Source organism: Dermacentor variabilis, chromosome 5, assembly GCF_050947875.1.
Source record: "Dermacentor variabilis isolate Ectoservices chromosome 5, ASM5094787v1, whole genome shotgun sequence".
NCBI lineage: Eukaryota > Metazoa > Arthropoda > Arachnida > Ixodida > Ixodidae > Dermacentor > Dermacentor variabilis.
This window is the reverse complement of record NC_134572.1, coordinates 97,721,105-97,739,711: the sequence shown is the minus strand read 5'-3', so window position 1 is coordinate 97,739,711 and position 18,607 is coordinate 97,721,105. Positions and strand designations below refer to the sequence as shown.

General features: G+C 44.2%; 1 protein-coding gene across 2 annotated transcripts; it reads right to left on the bottom strand.

Moving 5' to 3' along the window:
- Positions 1–95: 95 nt before the first annotated feature.
- Positions 96–17,373, bottom strand: Scp2 (Sarcoplasmic calcium-binding protein 2). Of its 2 annotated transcripts, none has more exons than XM_075693094.1 (7): positions 17,226–17,373; positions 10,702–11,065; positions 9,628–9,680; positions 4,606–4,743; positions 1,692–1,803; positions 1,231–1,328; positions 96–478 (listed from the first exon to the last, which is right to left on the bottom strand). In XM_075693094.1, exons 2-7 carry the CDS (start codon positions 10,796–10,798, stop codon positions 359–361), a joined length of 618 nt encoding a protein of 205 aa, XP_075549209.1. In that variant the 5' UTR covers positions 10,799–11,065; positions 17,226–17,373; the 3' UTR covers positions 96–358. The 2 variants fall into 2 exon arrangements, with proteins under 2 accessions (XP_075549209.1, XP_075549210.1); XM_075693095.1 differs by lacking the exon at positions 17,226–17,373 and adding an exon at positions 12,362–12,531.
- Between the last annotated feature and the right edge of the window lie 1,234 nt (positions 17,374–18,607).

Below are 18,607 nucleotides of genomic sequence, written 5' to 3'. Positions count from 1 at the left end.
ATGTTTCAGCATTGAAATCTGTTGTCCCTTCTGTTTTTCGCGAAGTCCCTAGTGCGACTTTTTGTTTATAATAAAGGAGTAAGGCACAAGCAACGTCAATTCAGCCGTATATAGGGCCTTTAAAACATTTATTTTCTTATAAAACACGGAAACGTCGGTTTTCCGCTGCGTAAGGTGGTAGCCCACAACACGTCCGTTGGTAGACGAAGTGATAAATACATTGATCCACCTGAATGTGCACGAAGTCTGCGCACGGCGAGCGAGAAGAATAATACTGCCCGTCGCTGTCCATGGTTATGTTCAACGACGTCACTTCAGCGACATCGGCGTGCGAGTGGACACTGAGTTGTAACTAGAGTCAATGGCGAAAATCGAGCCTTCCTGTGATGAAGTTACCGAGCGCGCACTCATCTTCCGAAGTCAGGTACTCTTCAGCGAGCTCGCAGAAGTAGTTGTAGTCCAACTTCCTTGTGTCGTTCTAAAGAATGGGAAATGATGCAGAAACGTGAGAAGGGAAGGGGGGGGGGGGGTCTGTTCGCGCTGCAAGTGATGAGAAATGAAAGAGGTAATATTGGAATCCATCTGCACTACAGCACGAAGTTAAAGAAGAAACCCAGATGGAAATCCATACGGACACCCATGCGAGTTTCTTATGTAGATTCGTGGTGCGGTGCAGATGGATGATAATTTTTTTCCTTTCGTAAAAGGTTATCTACCATGCGATTTCTGCAGAATTCATTAGCCATAGCAAGTGGTCAATCACTGATGCCCAAGAAAATTGAACCAACATAGTCTATTGTTTTTTTTATCATTACACAACCATACCAAGCAGCACGAGAACGGCATGTGAGATTATAGTCAAAGATAACCATTCGGTAAATGTAATTATAGCGTGTGGCACGTACTTGCAGAAAACATTAAGCTACCAAAACATGTTTCGTTATGCAAGAACAATAACATGCTAGTACTCGTATATGGTGCAGACATGTTCGGAGTTGAATCATTAACATGTATCACGTGTGTGCGCATCTTTTCTGCTCACAATCGATATTGTATACAGAAAATAGCTATATAATTCATATAATGTTCAAGGAACATGGATCTGGAAGAAAAATGTTCTGAGAACTAGTTGGCTGTAGCAATTCCTCCCAGTAGTTACGTTACAATAAATGTGATACGGTTTTATTAGCGAAGCACGAAGAAGCGCATGTTTGAAGAGAAAGAACGAACCTCAGTCATAATTAGATAACATTGTCTGGACTGCCTCTGAGGTATGCCAAAGTCCTCCAGTACATAGCTAAATTCGTCACAGTCTATTACGCCGTCCCCTGCAAGAGAACATAATGAAATAAATTAGAATATTAGTGAATCTATCTCCTTCTCTAGCAGACACAAAAAAACAAACAAGTTAACACACACACACACGACTGTAGCCTTGGTCTGGCGCATGATGTAAATGAGCTCAGCACGTATTCTTCGATTCTTCGGCTGCAAGCTAAGGCAAACTCAGGTCAGACTCCAGTTCATGGAAATCTCGTTCAAATTTTTTTAGGTAGTGGTAGAAGACAAGGCAAGGGGCTCAGAGTGAGGTCCCAAGCTCGCTTGCAGCACTTTTTTCAAAGCCTTAATGTACAGACCGGAAGACTACAACGCAAACATCAACGGACACTTGAAAACAGAGTGACGCTCACCTGTCCTGTCGTACATGTTGAAACGGAACCACAGGTAAGCGACAAGCCATTTTGGTGCACCTTCCTCCTGGTCCTGGCTTTCTAGCTTTGTGCGTCGTTCCCAAAGTTGTATCTGGAAGGGGAGACAGGCAGATCCTAGCCGTGAAGACGAGTGTGGCTTTAATACACTCGCGAACTTGCCATTAGCTCGCGACCGAAGAGTCACGGCTGCAGTTATTGCAGCTATTTAAAAAAGTGTGTTGAGGTGCTGAATAGTTCATTTTTGTACTGTAGCACTTATCAGGGTAAAATTAAATAACTTTATCCGTGACGTTTACCGCGAAGTAGGAGTAGCGTCTTAAAGTGATGTAAGTATCTTAGACATTGTGCAAACGGTGTCCACTTACAATACCTATAATCCTTCTAATTAAAAGAAATTATCTGTAGAAAAATATGCGAACGAAGAATGCGATGTAAATTCGCCTCTTGATGAAGAGAGGAATAGCAAATTGCGTTTTATAACAACTGACAACAGGAATGGAAATCGGCTATTGAAATGGCATGAAACGTGAGACTGAAACTAAACATTTCGACAGAATTACCTGTCTTGTTGGGAAATTGATTAGGACTTTCAGACTGACTCCCCGCACCGGTCATCCCAGCCGACCAACACCACTGCAGTCATCTCACCCTTACACTCCCCCCCCTCCCCCACTTACCGTCTGAGAAGTGTCTCCCCACCTTACGTACTCTCCCCTCCTTTTTTACAAAAGACTCTGTTAAAGCTGTACACCGCCACCCCCGAAGAATAACCCCTGAAGAAGAAGCTGGATTGGCTGCGAAATGTCGGGCTAATAAAATTCACTTATTTGGTTGGAGTCAGTCTGAAAGTCCTAACGTGCGATTGATATTAAGAAATGAGAACGAAAAAGTAAGCGAGTGTAGGGAATTAAACGCATTACTGGAGCCATAACTAGTATAACGTCAGAAATTGCGGGAAACTTGATTATATTTTCGAAGAGAAAAAGTGAACTCGTTCGCTTAGTCAGTTTACATTGGCAAGTTTGTTATGCGCAATTAAGGCTTTTTCATATTTCGTTATCGGTGAAGTTATATTTTTTCTGTTATCTTAACTGTAAACTCATTTAAGGCGTCGAATGTTACACGTTGGAGAACTTGCCTTTGCGCACATGGCTGAAATCGCTGCGTAGACCGCATTTTTATATCTAGTCCAGCCGTGACCTAATCGTACAATGTTCACTAAAATAAGAGTGAGCACGCATTTACTTGGGATTTTCTGGAAGTTTCTTAACATATGTAACACGTTCTTCAGTGTGAGCGCTTCGAAGCTGTTTACTGCATTAAGTAAGAGGCTACTCCAAATAAAGCACACTGCCAGGAACCACTGCGGGCGCTTCAAACTGAGATTAGCCTTGTGAGACGCGCATAAGCTTACTGGGCCCTAATGATTTCGCGATTGATCAGGAGGATGATACTGCTAGTTTGCATAAAACAACCTCCTGCGACATTTCTTTTGGAGAAAAGTGCCTTCAATATTGTTTCTTTAAGTCGGCGTACATGAATCACACGGAATCGGGCGAAATTGTTGGTAGCCGATGCGAGTCTGACTGATCCAGTACTCTACAACCAGGAAGACCATACATATCCGCTGTAAGCTTGCCGTTTGTGTTTCGCCGTCCGTCTAACATGCCCGTCTTGAGAAATACTAAAAAAATGTTAAATTTGTAGAGGACAAGTTTATGGCTCTGTCCCTCAGCGTTTTTAACAGGTACACACGTACAATAGTGCAAGTTGCAGGTTATAGAAAGTTTAAAACAAACAAAGCTAGCATATCACATTACAGTTTACTCGTATATCTGAACTCAGCATCTAAACGTTGAAAAATAAAATGTAAATATTACAGGAACCGGTGTTTGACATGAAGCATAGAATGTCACTATTCCTGAATTTCATGTACGAGAAATGTGACCTACGTTATCCGGCCGTTACAGTGCACATTGAATTATACTACTACAATTATTAACATTCATCAACATGGCAAGCTGCGAGAGATCGTTCACAGCTGTCAGAACGTTTTAGGTCAGCGCCCTTTCCGTGTACAAAAAGGTGCTTGAACTCCGGTCGTGCCGCAACAAATAGAGGTCGAGTCCTAAAGGTCTACGGGATTTTCTCGCGGACAGTTTCGTCAGCTTTCTGTGAAAAGCGGTTTATGTGCATTTCTAATTTTCTTGTTCCTATAACTTACTTGCTCATGCTTCTTTTGGTATTGTAATGTTACACTTTTTTGTTGTCTCTAGATTTTCCACAATGCACGAACTTGCTTTGTTTAATGTATTCTTGTTTCGTATAGACTGTTTACAGTACTGTTCTTTCGTTACCTTTCTTTCTTTGTTTTGTTGTTTTTCTTAGCTAAGATTTTGGGATAGCTGGCACTTTCTGTGGTCGATTTTTCATATTTCACCGCTAATAAAGGAAAAGAATAGCAATCGTCAAGATCGCACGCGTTTTTGTGCCAGTATTAACTCACCCTTAAAGTCACGGTACTACATGTGTTCCACTAAATAAATCAATAAATATATCTATACTCTCTCTCTCTCTCTCTCTCTCTCTCTCTCTATATATATATATATATATATATATATATATATATATATATATATATATATATATATTTGAAACAAGGCTTCCTGAAAACTGTATGTGACGGGTAGTAGTAGTAGAACAAGGAATGTCACTTTAGGCTACTAACGTTTCGGCAAGGCGACTTGTCTGCGTCAAGGCAATGACAATTTTTTTCAACGTAGGTTTCTTCGTACATATGTGCGTGTATGTATATGTCGGTTCAACGATTTCCTGAATTCTGATGACTCGTTCTATTGCTCAGGAGAGGCTATGTTGGGTTAGCCTAGCCTACCCATTCCTCAGAGGTGATCCTTTCGTCTGAGTCGCAGTCAGCATCTTGTCTAAGCAGCGTCCATATCTCGTCGAAGAGCTCCTTTGTCTTGTCGAACTTTGGACATCCCTCCTTCCAGCCATTCAGCCTGCAGATATGCTTGGAATAAAAAAAAATATATACGCCGGTTAGACAGGAGTCGCACATCATTTGATCCATGCAGGACGACTTTCTTGGATAATGCGTCTTGCTTTCAGAAGAAAAATTAATGGAATTTTGTCTACTAATGTCATTTGAAATTTTTTAATCACTTGAAACTCTAGAACCTAGAGCGCAAATGCATGACTACACAGAGCTGGTAACATAAGGGGAAGTCAGCAATATTTAAGGTTAGGTCCATTCTGCACACTAAGATTAACTAAGGTAAAGTACAGGTCTCCTGCAGGGCAATGAGTTCTCTATGTCGATGCACAGGCTGACTGCGTTTTACGTAATGTAATTTATATGTGCACTTAAAATTATCCGCATAACGTTTTTTCTAAAAGAACGAGCCAGGGTCTCGAAGTCTCAAACGCGTTACGCTATTGTATACCCACGTTCTACGCTCAATTTACATTTTCAGGGCCCTCCATTGATATTGCCTCAGAAGCGTCTCGTCATTTAATTGACAAGCAATTTAATGTTATTCGGAAAGCCGGGTGCTACGCATGGCGTTCCGGTTTATTCATAAATACTTCCAGAAAATATCTAGTTTGTATTTTGCTTAATTGGGGGATCCAAGTGTTGCTGGGACGTGCTGCCCGTGTCGAGAATACTAATGGTATTTGCAAAAGGAAAAACTAAGGATTTATTTTACTTTTATGCCATAAACCATTGTTATAGAGCCTGTTAAGAGGTTTGTATGTATGCCGCGAAGTCTACGTTTGTGCGAACGGAAACAACGCATTCCATTTGAGTTATGTTTAATGTACCGGGTGTCTCATGTAACTCGATCCAAACATTAGATACATACAAATGCAACGTAGTTGGACAGAACCAAGGTAATGTTGTTTGCTCGCGCTTGGAGATACTCAGATGATTTCTTGCATTCGGCCTAATTACATAATTAGTATTAATAATTTATTAATGAAGTTGTCAAGTACTATGGTTAGCCGAAAAGTGCTAATGAGAAAAATGTAGAACAACATGAAAAACTTGCGATACAGCTTTCTATTGCTCCATACGTGCTGCATAAAAGTGTTTTTTCCAAGCGTGAACGAAGCCCGCAAATAGACGAAAAGTTCCCGCGTGATTGGCTGCTCGAGGCACTCTGAGTGTATTCGCGGGCTTCTTTCATGCTCGGAAACACACGTACTGAGACACAGAGAGCTTTATCGGGAGTGTTTCATGTTGCTCCACAATTTTATGATCGGCGCTTTTCATCTAACTATAATATTTGAGAAGTCGGTTAACTAATGAAGTCTGATTATGTAATAAGGCGGAATGAAAAAAAAAACAACCACAGCAATCATGAGCCATTCCAATCTGTGAGGGGACCAGCGAAGCTGTTTAGCGCACCACACAGAGGTGACACATAATTTTGAACAAAGGTACAAACATATTTACTGTCCTAATCTGTGGTCATCGTGACAATATGGGTACGCACACACATTCGCGTATCACGTATGTGGTTAAGTGTATCCGTCACGTAAAGACAGTTACTCATACCCCCATAAACGCGGCCTCACCATTACGAGTACGGAAGAGAAGTGAAAACTTATGCTGGAATGATGAGCGTTATGGGAGCCAGCTGTGGAATAAGACGACGGCGACGAACGCACGCGCAGTGGCACGAGCTCGTTCGCGTGGTTGGCGCCGAGAATTTTTTTTACAGCCAAGCTGTCCATGGCTAGGATGCGGAAAAAAAAATGTGACCCCGAGATGTTGAGAAAAACAAATCTTCATGTGGGTCGATCCTTGTGATAGTACAGAAAGGGTCCAAACTCAATCGCACATACCCCTCCGGGCTCGGGGACCTGTAACGCGCCCTTGAACTAGCCTTGTCACACGTGGGAACCACGTGTCGAAACGTCAGTGTATGGGTATAAAGTAAAGAAAAAAGAAAAAGAAAGAAAGAAAAGTAGTAAGGAATAAAAATCGAAAAATAAAGAGAAGAAAAAATAGAAAAGAAAATAAGAATGAAAAGAAGAAGACGAAACAAAGAACGAAGTTGCTCTGTTGACAAAAACAATACGCCGGAGCTATGAATGTTGTTGACCAAACGCCAGTCTATGACGATGCTTATCGAAACGTGAGTGTATGTGGGTAAAAAATAAAAAATAAAGAGTAAAATATAAAAAAAAATATTAGAATAAGGAAATAAAACGATAAACATATAAAAAGATAAGAGAATAAAAAAACAAGCTAGTCGAGACAAACAACGAAGTTGCGTGTTGGTGCCTATATTCTGCCAATATAGCATAATCTCCATATAGAACCTAATATAGCTATTGAGCAATACAGCTTGGCTGGTCTTCCATCTTCACATAGTGGAAGGGCTCTGAATTTTTTAACAGTACCTTTTGTAAAAAGGTTGTATTAAACACATTTCAAAAAAGTTCTGTTCTTACCCTTCTGCCTAGGACCTCTTTTGGTCCCATGTGTGACAAGGGTAGTTCAAGGTCGTGTTACAGGTCGCCGAGCGCACAGGAGTATGTGCCATTGCGTTTGGATCATTTTCGCACTATCACCTTGGCCTAGATAATGATAGCGTTTTCCCACAAACGGAAAAATATCCTAGGTACATACAGCGTCGCTGTAAAAAAAAAGTCATCTGTGTATCTCCAAGCGACGGCAAACGTTACCTTGGTTCTGTTCAGCTACATGGCATTTGCGTATCTTTAAATCTTGCTTCAAGTCACGTGAAACACCCTATATACGTAGTCGATGCGAAGAAGGCATCGCTTGAATATTTTAATTAACGTAAATGACAATTTATCGTTTCATGGTGTTATGTGTTTCTCTTTGTAGATTGAAGTTTCACTTGCAAGCAACCACATGCGAACGTCTTATAGATGGACACTCCCTGCTAGAAGGTGTTTTTCGAGGCCCTTTCTATGAGTAATATACGTACAAATCGAAATAGCGTCCGTCCCAGATGATTCTATTTGTAAAACGTTTTTTTATGCAAATCTTTTAAGAGTATCGCAGCTACAAAAACAGAATCAGCAGAAACTGCCCTTTAGCGTTACTTCCAGTCAAGAACATGTTAGATCAGGCTTGCCAAGCTTGTGCGCAGGAACGTATGACGTTGATTGGATGCATCAATTTCAACCTAATGAACCCTGAGTTACTGTGCTGCAATACCAAATGCTTTGTGATCCATTTTCTGAAGAGTTCACGTACAGTTGATGGGACATTTCGTACAGGAAACCACGCTGACATACTTAATTTTACACGTTCAGGAAATGACGGAACATGGGCTTGAGGGGCGGAGATAAGTACGAAAACTTACCGGACACCTTCACAGCGCAACATATAAAAGTGACGTATTTAGGTCGAAGCAAATGATTTTAGAGCGTCAACCTATGAAACATTGCATTGCATTTTGACCTACTTAAACCTACACTCTCTTCATATGCCCTATAACGTTGAAAGACCATATAAATTACTCCGCCGGAGGGATACATTTCTACAGCTGCTGCTACACCGTCGATGCCTGGCGCTTATGTGCGGGCGAATATTTTGTACGCCTGTTACTTCTTTTTTCTTTAGGTTGTCATTTTTGTAAAGTTGAACTCTGTTTCACCTGTGTTACAAGGTATCGAAGTAGAAGATGCTTGGTCTAAAAGAAGAGTCCGTGTCATAGTTTCGGGAATTAGGTTCAAGTGGAGTACTAAAGGATTCGCGGTCATTTCCACCTAAATATAATGGGAAGGTAGTTCCATAGGCAATGAATGTAAATAAAAACATGGCAGTTGCATATCTTTAGAAAAATCACTTGAATTCATGAAAGCATATCTGTCAGAATTCACAAAGCCACATGAACACCGAGACTTCATGCATAGTTGATAGCAGCCTTACTCAGACACCGTGACAGAGGGTATAAAAGGCAACCCGCTTGCCAATCATGAGCCATGTTGCGGGAAGCCAATAGTGCGCAACGCACTTCAAGCTGTTTCCGACTTACACAAGTGGGTGGTGAAATCGTGGCGCACTTTTTTAGGAGTAAAACATTCGGGTAACCAAGTAAGAACGCTGCGTCGTCATATTCTAGGACACAGTTCAGTAGATGAAGTCTTGCTCAACCTATTTGAGGTGCAGCTTTTTGTCTGAGGCCCTTTCCCATTGTTAGACATTGTTAGGAAGGAAGGATTTACGCTTTTAACTTCCCGAGACCGTGGTAGGAGGAATGCTTGCTTCAAGCATTGTCCCCGAGATCGGGCAGCGCGAGAAGACAGCATGCGCCACCCGATCTCAGAAGCCATGCTTCAGGTCAGGCAAAAAGTGCTAATATGAAGAGACGCTGGCTTATAAGAGTATTTATTTTCTCGCGACTGGTTCACCAGTTGCCTGTGTTGTCATTTTGTTTTGTCCCGCGCGCGTCGGCTTGTGCGAAAGCTCAAAGGCTGTGATCTTATTATTCTCACCGGAGAAGTCCATTTACGAACAATAAGTAAAACAAACAAACGAGAGAGTTGATTTTCAGAAGTACTTGGCCTTTGATGGAGAGGACACCAAAGAACAATAAAGATGCTCTGCAAGTTATTCTAACGTCTTGAGAGTACGAGCTATCGTGCCTGTTACGGAAGGTTGGTTTTCACTGGCGCAAGAGCTGTTTTTGAGTTCTTAGAAAACAAAGTGTTGTTAACTCCGTTAACACGAAAAGGTCGTCGTATAGTTTATGGGGTGCGTCTTAACACATTTAGTAGACCTTCTACATCATCCCAACTCGTACTGTGGCACAGGGGCCAGAGCAAAGCTCTTGTTTTGAACTTATCTCATTTTAAAGTAAAATAGGCACTTGTACAAAGGAAATCATACAGGTTATAAGTTATGACGTACCAGCCTGGCTTGGTTGAAATCGTCGATGGTTATGACGCCGTCTTTGTTAAGGTCTGAAAAGAAGACAGTTTGCCCGCTCATTATACGAGAACGACGACTTGCACGCTCTCAGTTTTGAACTAACTGGTAGAACCAAGCGCAGAGGAACATGTCCAAGGCATTACAATTACATTACAATTCAGACAATTCTAACCTGCTTAGCTGAAGCTCTCTTTATGCGAACGAGCGAAACGGTTCTTGATGGCAATATTTTATCAGCATGACATTGATTCCTTGAAGATATCAGAACACTTATATGTTCGGAAGGAACAGCGCAAAAAAACTGGACAAACGAGAGGCAAAGGCACGCACATTGTGCGTTGTGCGTGTGTGTTAGCAAACAGCGCAATAGGCGGGTCTCGTTTGTCTCGTCTTTCGCACGATTCCCCAGAAAAAAAAATGTTGCCGCATACGTACACAACTAGCTCAAATCCCAAACGTTACAGCGTAGCACGCTTCCAATGTACAAGTTATCAACAGTGGTCGAACGAGCAATGTCTCAAATTGGAGCGTACGATTCAACTAGGGAACTAGTGTAAGACAAGTTATCTTATCAAAATGCTTGCTCCAATGTGAGACATCCCTTGTTCGACCGCCGTTATTCACTTCAAGTCTCCACCTTCCTTAGAACGTCTGTATTGTTGGAAGTTGTATTTTGTATGGATACATTTTGACACATTAATTTATCACGTCTGCAACGGCACGTTGTATTATCGGCAAGCGTAGCGAAGTATATTCTCGGCACGTCTTAGAATAAATAATGCAACATTCTTAGACATAGAATGTCTAATAGGGGTGAACTTTACTACTATTAAATATTTTCTTTGAAGGTATTGACTGTTAAGGCGTGTAGAGTTTACGAAAGTTGGACAAGTGTAGTGATTCTGATATCGACACGTCGAAGATAAATTTACGCTCAAATTTGTTACTTTGTGGTTAGCACCGATCGCCGGCTACTAGAACAGTCCGGTGCAGGAAATGATGGGTTGGTTAACAAAGTGGATATATAAAGAAGAAAAAGAGCAACGATCTTACCGTAGAAAGTGTTGAACTCGCAGAGGAGCTTCTTGCGTCGAAAACATGACACCTTGGGCTGCTTTGAACCGTGAACTTTTTGGAGGACTTGACCCATCGTAACCTTCTCGTCGCACAGCTTGGCGCACACAGCAGGAGAAGCTGCCAGCTTCAACCCTCAGCGCACCGTGGCTGTCATACGGACACCCGGCGGGCCGAACGGGCGTCGGCCACACTTTAGCGAGTGGCGAAAACTGCGACGACCAGTCGTGCGACGCTGAAATCCCGGTCAACGCAGGCGTCGATGTCCGTCTGCTGCGAAGCTCGCCCGCAAGCCGCCTCGCTCACGACGCGTGGCGTGTCATGGCGGCAGGACGTAGCAGCGCTGCAATGGAATGTCAGGTGCGTCTGTAGTGCTTGGTGTTTGTCTCCCCTCCTTCGCTGTTGTGTTTTGTCAAGTTAGCGCTACGTAAGACCACGCTTAAGGTCAAAAGGGGGCGATTGAAGGTATTTTTCCGCGAAAGGACTTTCGGGGGCCCATCTCACGAGTGCGAGATTCCAGACGGACACAAAGCGAGAATGGGAATCGCGGTTGATTGATGCCGGTAATTGACACTGTGAAACGCGGTGGCATATAGTAAACTTGCGCGTCTCGAACATACATACGTTTTGTGTCTCCGCGCATGTAGGCGTGTTCAGTGTCCCGTCATGCATCGCAGCTGCGAGTTAGCCTTTATCGATCGGTCAAACACTCCTGGCAGTTTGCTTGCCCGCGGGTACTAATATTCGGATTGCAATGGCATAGGTGCCTCCACATGCTTTATTTAGATTTATATTTGTTTACATTTGTAGTAAGCAATAATCATGGCACAACGAGGCAATCACATCACTACTTGCAATAATATAAGGACTGTGAGATCCACCCTAACCCGTGAGTGAAGCTCACGATGCTTTCTGTTCGCCGAAAAGGAAGTCTCAGTGGGGGACCGCCCAATCTTGTGATTGCGAGAGTGGGCTTTATCATGCGCGCCTTTGCGCCTACTGTAAAAACCAATTAATTTGCAATTATCCTATGACTTGACCCTGGGGCTGTCACGACACCGGAAGTACCACAGTCACGTGGCGGCATTTACGCACGCTGAGTGTAAAGTAGTGCTGTTCGTGTTCACATAGTCAAAGACATGGTTGGATGAGCAGTAAAATGGTCAATTAAACTAGCTTGTATCACCCTATTTACGGTCTATGAAGTTTACTGTTGGTCGCCAGTGAGGCTGGAGTGCCGGGGCCGCGACTTCCTCAATGTCGCGTTCCAGTATGGTTCAGACTGAGAGTATATAATTACTTTCTCTAGCTGGCTGAGGCCAATAGAATGCGAAAGAATGAAAAAGACAACAACAAAGTTGGTTTCTGGGGCACATGGAAAAAGAGAATAAAAATAGAAGGCTAGAAGGAGGGGATGCGAGCAGAGGATAAACAATCAATGTAGCGTCCTGAAGTATATAGCAAATAAATGAATGTAGAAAAAAGAAAGAAGCGTAATCGGTAAGCGCCACTCGGATGAAAACAGAGGAAAAGGCGTGGGATCATGACAGGAAACAACGGAGACGTCCGCTTGCATACGCCGCTATAGCGCGTGCCCAACGCAGCTGAGGCTGCGTGAAACAACCAAACTGGCACTTACAGTTGCGGCCGGCAGCAAAAGGGAGCGCAGGACCAGCGAGCATCCACCTGCGGCTGTTCGAAAATTGGGGCACTAGCGGTGCGGCCACGGACCCTACACAGTCACCCCGCTCTCAGCCGAGGGTCTCGGGGCCTCAGCGTGGTGACAGGCTGAGTGACGGCGCCGCTCACAGACTAACGGCCGGCCGCGAACGTATGGGCGGAGGAAGGCAGACGTCGAGCGTGCAAGCGGAAACGGGCTCTATTATTCTTTCTTTTTTTTTTGCTTGTGCGGCGATTGCTCTTTTTGGCCGAGGCGTCACGCGGCACTTGTGCCGTTCACGGAGCTACGATAAGGCATTCTCGGTGTTCGTTAGTGCAGAATGTATACGCCGGCATGGCTGCCTGCCCCATTGCGACGTGGGCAGGATGGAGAAGCTGTAAGTGTTCAGATTTAAGCCCAAGTTAAAGAATCCACGAATGAGCCAAACAAATGCACACCCATCGAGCGAGCGAGCGAGCGAGCGAACGAACGAACGAACGAACGAACGAACGAACGAACGAACGAACGAACGAACGAACGAACGAACGAACGAGCGAACGAACGAGCGAACGAGCGAACGAACGAGCGAACGAACGAACGAACGAACGAACGAACGAACGAACGAACGAGTGAATGAATGTTTAAATCACTAAATCAATCAATCCATCAATCAAGGAGCTGCTGTCTGTGAAGCGTGCATGATCGTTCAAGGGCACGGGTGTACCGATTCACCTCAAGCTTACGTCTATAGGTATTTCGGCCGTAACCCGATAGGGCTGTCGGACTGTACAATTTCCGTGCGGAAACCGCGGCCGAAAAAGGTTTCAACTGACAACCACAGCGCATTCGTGGCTCTGGGCTGACTACATTCATCGCAGGACGTAAAATGGATGTGCGCACCAGCACCACGGCGAAATGATTGCCAAAAAAGTGCCGCACGAACTTGCTTTAATTATTTGGAACGCCTAAAAAAAACGCGAATGACGCACTGTAAATACTACTATAGTCCTGTATTAGCTATCGCGAACTTAATGTTGCATCAGCGTTTCAAATAATCAATTAGTGTACCAGCGAGGCTAACGCTGAGAAGTGCTCGAGGCAATAAGTGATATATGTGCGTCGATTCAAGGCGCCTTTCACGTGTTTCCAATGACAATGCTCTGGCAACAACAGAAAAAAGAAATAAGATAGAGCAAACGGGACACAACGATAGCGCTCATACTAAGGTGCTTATGCGCTGTGCGCGTGTGTGTAAGCGGACGCACGTAGTCGTTTTTCCGCACGCAACAACGCACACAGACGTTCGCTATTGTCATCGTGCATTGCCACGTCGCTCACTGCCTGTCATTGCACAAATATTCCTTTAGTGCCGTGCTAGTCGGTGCTAACATTACGTTACAGACGGATGGTTGCCTAACACCAAACAGGTTCGAAAGACCACGTCGCTAATAGCACATTTTGGTCATGAATTATAGTTGAAAAACGCAATAGGAAATTTTTTGCCGCAACTACAGATGTAACCGCCGTATTTCGAAATCCACTACTGCGGTGACATCACAAATTTTACACCAAAAGCTATTATGAGCTCTTGCCTCATTCGAATGTGTGAACACATGCAGCTCACTCTAGTGCCCATGATTGTGCGTATCGGAGGTCCATCAAATGTTATGCTTAAGAGTTGCGTGCTACTTGTGTCCTTTGAATAAAGGACGGTGTCTACGAAACATGCGCATGCTAAACAGGAGGCGTAGGCGAAGCATTCATCTGCAGCGTAAATTGTAAATTGTCAGTACGGCTCACTCAATCTGCCTAGTCAGAGCGCAGTTATTGAAGATTTTGCTTAAATATTTGATGCTACACAAACCGCATAGACCATGCGAGCTCACTATTGTAAGCTATGCAGAGGTACAAATGTACTAAATAAAAAGACACACACACACACACACACACACACACACGCACACACACACACACACGCACACACACACACGCACACACACACGCGCACACACACACACGCACACACACACGCACACACACACACACACACACACACACACGCACACACACGCACACACACGCACACACACACACACACACGCACACACACGCGCGCACGCAGGCACGCGCGCGCGCGCGGACGCACTTAGAGAGAGAGAGAGAGAGAGAGACTGCGGACATTTTCGTCTGTGTTTCTCCTTTAGAGGCGAACGTTGCGTTGGACAATTATTTGTTAAACATGCACGAACACAGCATTGTGACCATTTGACGTTTATTGCCACCATTTGACGCTTGCGTTTAGTTCATACAACTAGAGCTATTCGAGCAATATCGTCCCTTTACAACTTCTAGAGCTACCATCCTTTTTCACATGATCTGCAATAGTTAACAGAAAGCTTGCATTGTTAGGGTCTTCAATAAAGCAGTTTTAATGCAGATGTGTCAGTTTGAAATGTTCGTCAAGTATGCGGCAGCAAGTTCCTACTTTTTCTCTTACTGTGTATATTTATTCTATGTATGTTTGTTTGAGCCGGCCCATCACTGCTTTGTACTGTTAGCTTGAGCAAGGAGTAGCGGACACCATCCACGATGCCATTCTTTCTTACGCGCACACGTAACGAATATAAAAAAAAATAAAGTGACGCTTACTCAGCAGAGGCTCTAAAACAGACGCAAGTGCTAAAAGTCACGAAAGGTCACCCGGATCTCGGAGGCGTGTAAGTCAATCACTGACGCTGACCTACGAGCTAGCAAACACCGCTGAAGCACTTCGCTGTGCAATGCCTATGCACTGCGCGCAACACTCCGTGTCACTGCGTGCGATGAAGTCTTGTTGTGTTCCCCCTATTGTGCTTTGTATAGCAGAGGGTCAGTTCGCATCGTGTTATCGATGGCATACTTGCAAAAGCGAAATCACAATGGACTCAGGCATGAGGCATCAGAAGCTTCAAAGCAATAACCAAATGCACGAAACGAATGCTGCCTGCCTCCATGGACTCCTGCTATTATATTTCCTAACCTCGAAAGTTGTGTATAAAAATATACGATCGACAACACTTATGCTTCGTCTACTTGATATAGAATAAACCGTGTCAATGTCGTTCAGCTAGCGTATTAGTGCAGGTGGATTCTACGTTCGTCCTCATCTGCAAAGAGCCAAATGTTTTGAAGTCGTTGCTCCGCACAACGTTTAATAACGTCCGTTGGTGAGCAATGCATTATTAGTGTGGGTGGATGCAAGTAAACTTGTGACCATGTATGATTTGTTAAAAATCTACAATATAGTAATCAATGTTACTAAATTTAGTTGCATTAGATGGAGCCAGAAAATCTTTTTGGAATGTAGACTAAGTATTAATACTACGAATAGTTGCAGTTGTGAGGTATCTGTAAAAAAAGAAGAAATAAGAACACGCAGTGTACTGGCGTTCTACATAGTTTCGCCCCACTGTGGCACAGAGCAATATTTGCGGGGGAAGAATACGTGGAAAGTCATTGAATGTTTCCTTAAGTTTTGGGCGGGATATCTTTTAATCTTGGGGTGGGATATCTCTAAATTACATTTCACAACTTTCATGTGATCACGCGCAGTTCTTCTTGAGTCAGGGCTCGAATACGAGAAGTGGTTAATACGCTAACGTAACTCCGAAGAACAAGTGCAGGCTAATAGCAACATCGGACATAGTAGCGAATGAAGTCGGTCAATTATAAACACTTCTAAAACACACACACACACACACACACACACACACACACACACACACACACACACACACACACACACACACACACACACACACACACACACACACACACACACACACACACACACACACACACACACACACACACACACACACACACACACACACACACACACACACACACACACACACACAACATCGCCACGCGAGAGTGGGCGGTGCTTGGTTCTGAAAAGCAAGGGAGAACCTCTGCAGCGAGTTTCACGCATATCCCGGATAATTCGTTGCCAAACTACACTTCAAAGTCAGGCTTGGTTTTATTAAAAGCGGCTTCTCTGCATTGTAACATTCGTGTCGCCCCAGTCGTGAAAATATTTGAGTGGATATTGGTTGTTAGACTTATGAAGCGCAGTGTTAGGCTTAGCGACAATGTAAGTTACCGCATCGAGAGCCTGCCGCTGGGTGTAATCAACTTATATACATGCGGCGTATTGTGGAGTGAGAACGTCTCCCCTTACGAAACTAATATATGTATGTATATATATATATATATATATATATATATATATATATATATATATATCTATATATATATATATATATATGTGTGTGTGTGTGTGTGTGTGTGTGTGTGTGTGTGTGCGTCGCTGCTTCCAACGGGAATTCAAAGCGTTCAAAAAAAGTGCACGGAGCAATCTTCCGTGCGGACACAATAATATAATAAGCGCTTCAATAATAATTTACCAACGTGCTACAACTGAACTCTACACGCCTGGCTCTCTACCGTTTTCTGGGAGCCGTGATCAATTGGCACCCCTGCACTACACAAAATAGATTAAAAATTTCTCGCCATCGACGTTTGAACAGCGCTAACTAAACGTTTAGCTATAGAGAACTACACATCGTACGGCGTCCTTCGAAGCAGAAGCCCCCGGCCGATTCCTCGGACAACACCACCTCGGACGCGGGTTCCGGATACGGCAACCTCGATTACGAGCGAAAATCGACCGGCAAACTTCGTCCACGTATGCAAATTGGCGCGTCGCGCGCTAAGCGGTGCGCGTGCCCCGCTGCTCGGCGGACTTACACACACGCTCAGGTTAAATGCGCACTCACAAACGCACGAAAGGCACACTCACCTGGGAGGCGCGCAGTGAACTGGAGCGCCCTGAAACAATCTGCGTCGCGAGGAAAGCGAATTTTCTTCTCGCCCCGTCGGGACGCCTTCTCAGTTGCTGCGAGGGGGGGGGGGGGGGCTGCGCTGCTTGTTGGAACGCGCGGGGTCGAGCAGCGGGCTCTCGTGCAGGTGCGACGCAGGTGGCCTCTATTTCCAGTTGGCCGCTGCCGACGCGCGGCTTGATTTACGAAGACGCCGCATTCAAGGCGACTCGCCGAGCTCTGTGCGGCTTAGAAGGAGCGACGCACTCACGCTCCGAGCCGACAAAACCGCGGCTGCAGACCAAGAAGAACGAAGAGCAGGACAGGAAACGAGGGGATTTGTGCCGGGGGCCAATTTCTCTCGGTCGAAGTCTCCAACCTTCTCCCTAACTAATGGCATTGATAATAAGCAGTGCATTATAAGGCGGTTATTGTTGTCGATGTCAGGGGGCAACCATGGGAGCTGGCCAGGAATTGCATCGAACAAATGGAATATAAATATAAGAAGAGAAGAAAGCAAAAAATCGATGCGTGGGTAGGTCGATGCTGCAGTAGAAGTAGAACCTTGCTCGGCACAGTATTTTTCTTCTGTTATAAGTGCCTATCTAAAAATTATCCGAAAAACAAAATCTGGAAATACAAGATTTAGGTGCCTAAGCCATAGCCAATGTTTTTTTTTTCTGTGTTGTTATTTACTGCGGTCGGCTGCCTTGTTCTTCAATATTAACTTCGTGTTTTTTCTAGTTGCATTGCCTTACCTTTTTTAATGACTTATAAAATTTTGTTTCACGTTTGATACTATCTATTATGAATTTTTATTTAGCACGCTATCGGTGGCTCGCATCACATTGAAAAATATTGTCCTTGTTTACGCGGCAGTTAAATAAGGGTGGCTGATTTCGCGACAAGAATACATAAATAATTACGGGGGCTGTAAAAGACCACGCGGAGTTTAAGCGCTATCACTGCAAGTCTACGGTACGGTCACACCGTGAGACGCTGCCAGGAACAGATGGTTATCGCTCACGTATACAGAATACACGTTTGCCGTGGTGGTCCCCTCAGTGGATGTGACAATCTGCGACTTAGAAAGAGGTAGTGGGTCAAATTACGGGTCGCAGCAGCTGCCCACTAAGTACAGGCCGCGATGTTTGTTGTTGACGCCTCAAAACTACAGGCCGCAATAAAACGGGTCCCGAAACACCCCTAGGCCTTCGTGAAAAAAATCATGAGTCATTCCACTCTTTGAAGGTGGTTGACCAGCGAAGCTGTTTAGCGCACGACACGGAGGTGACACATAATTTTGAACAAAGGTACGAACTCATTTGTTGTCTTGACGGGTGGTCATCGTTACGAAAGGTAG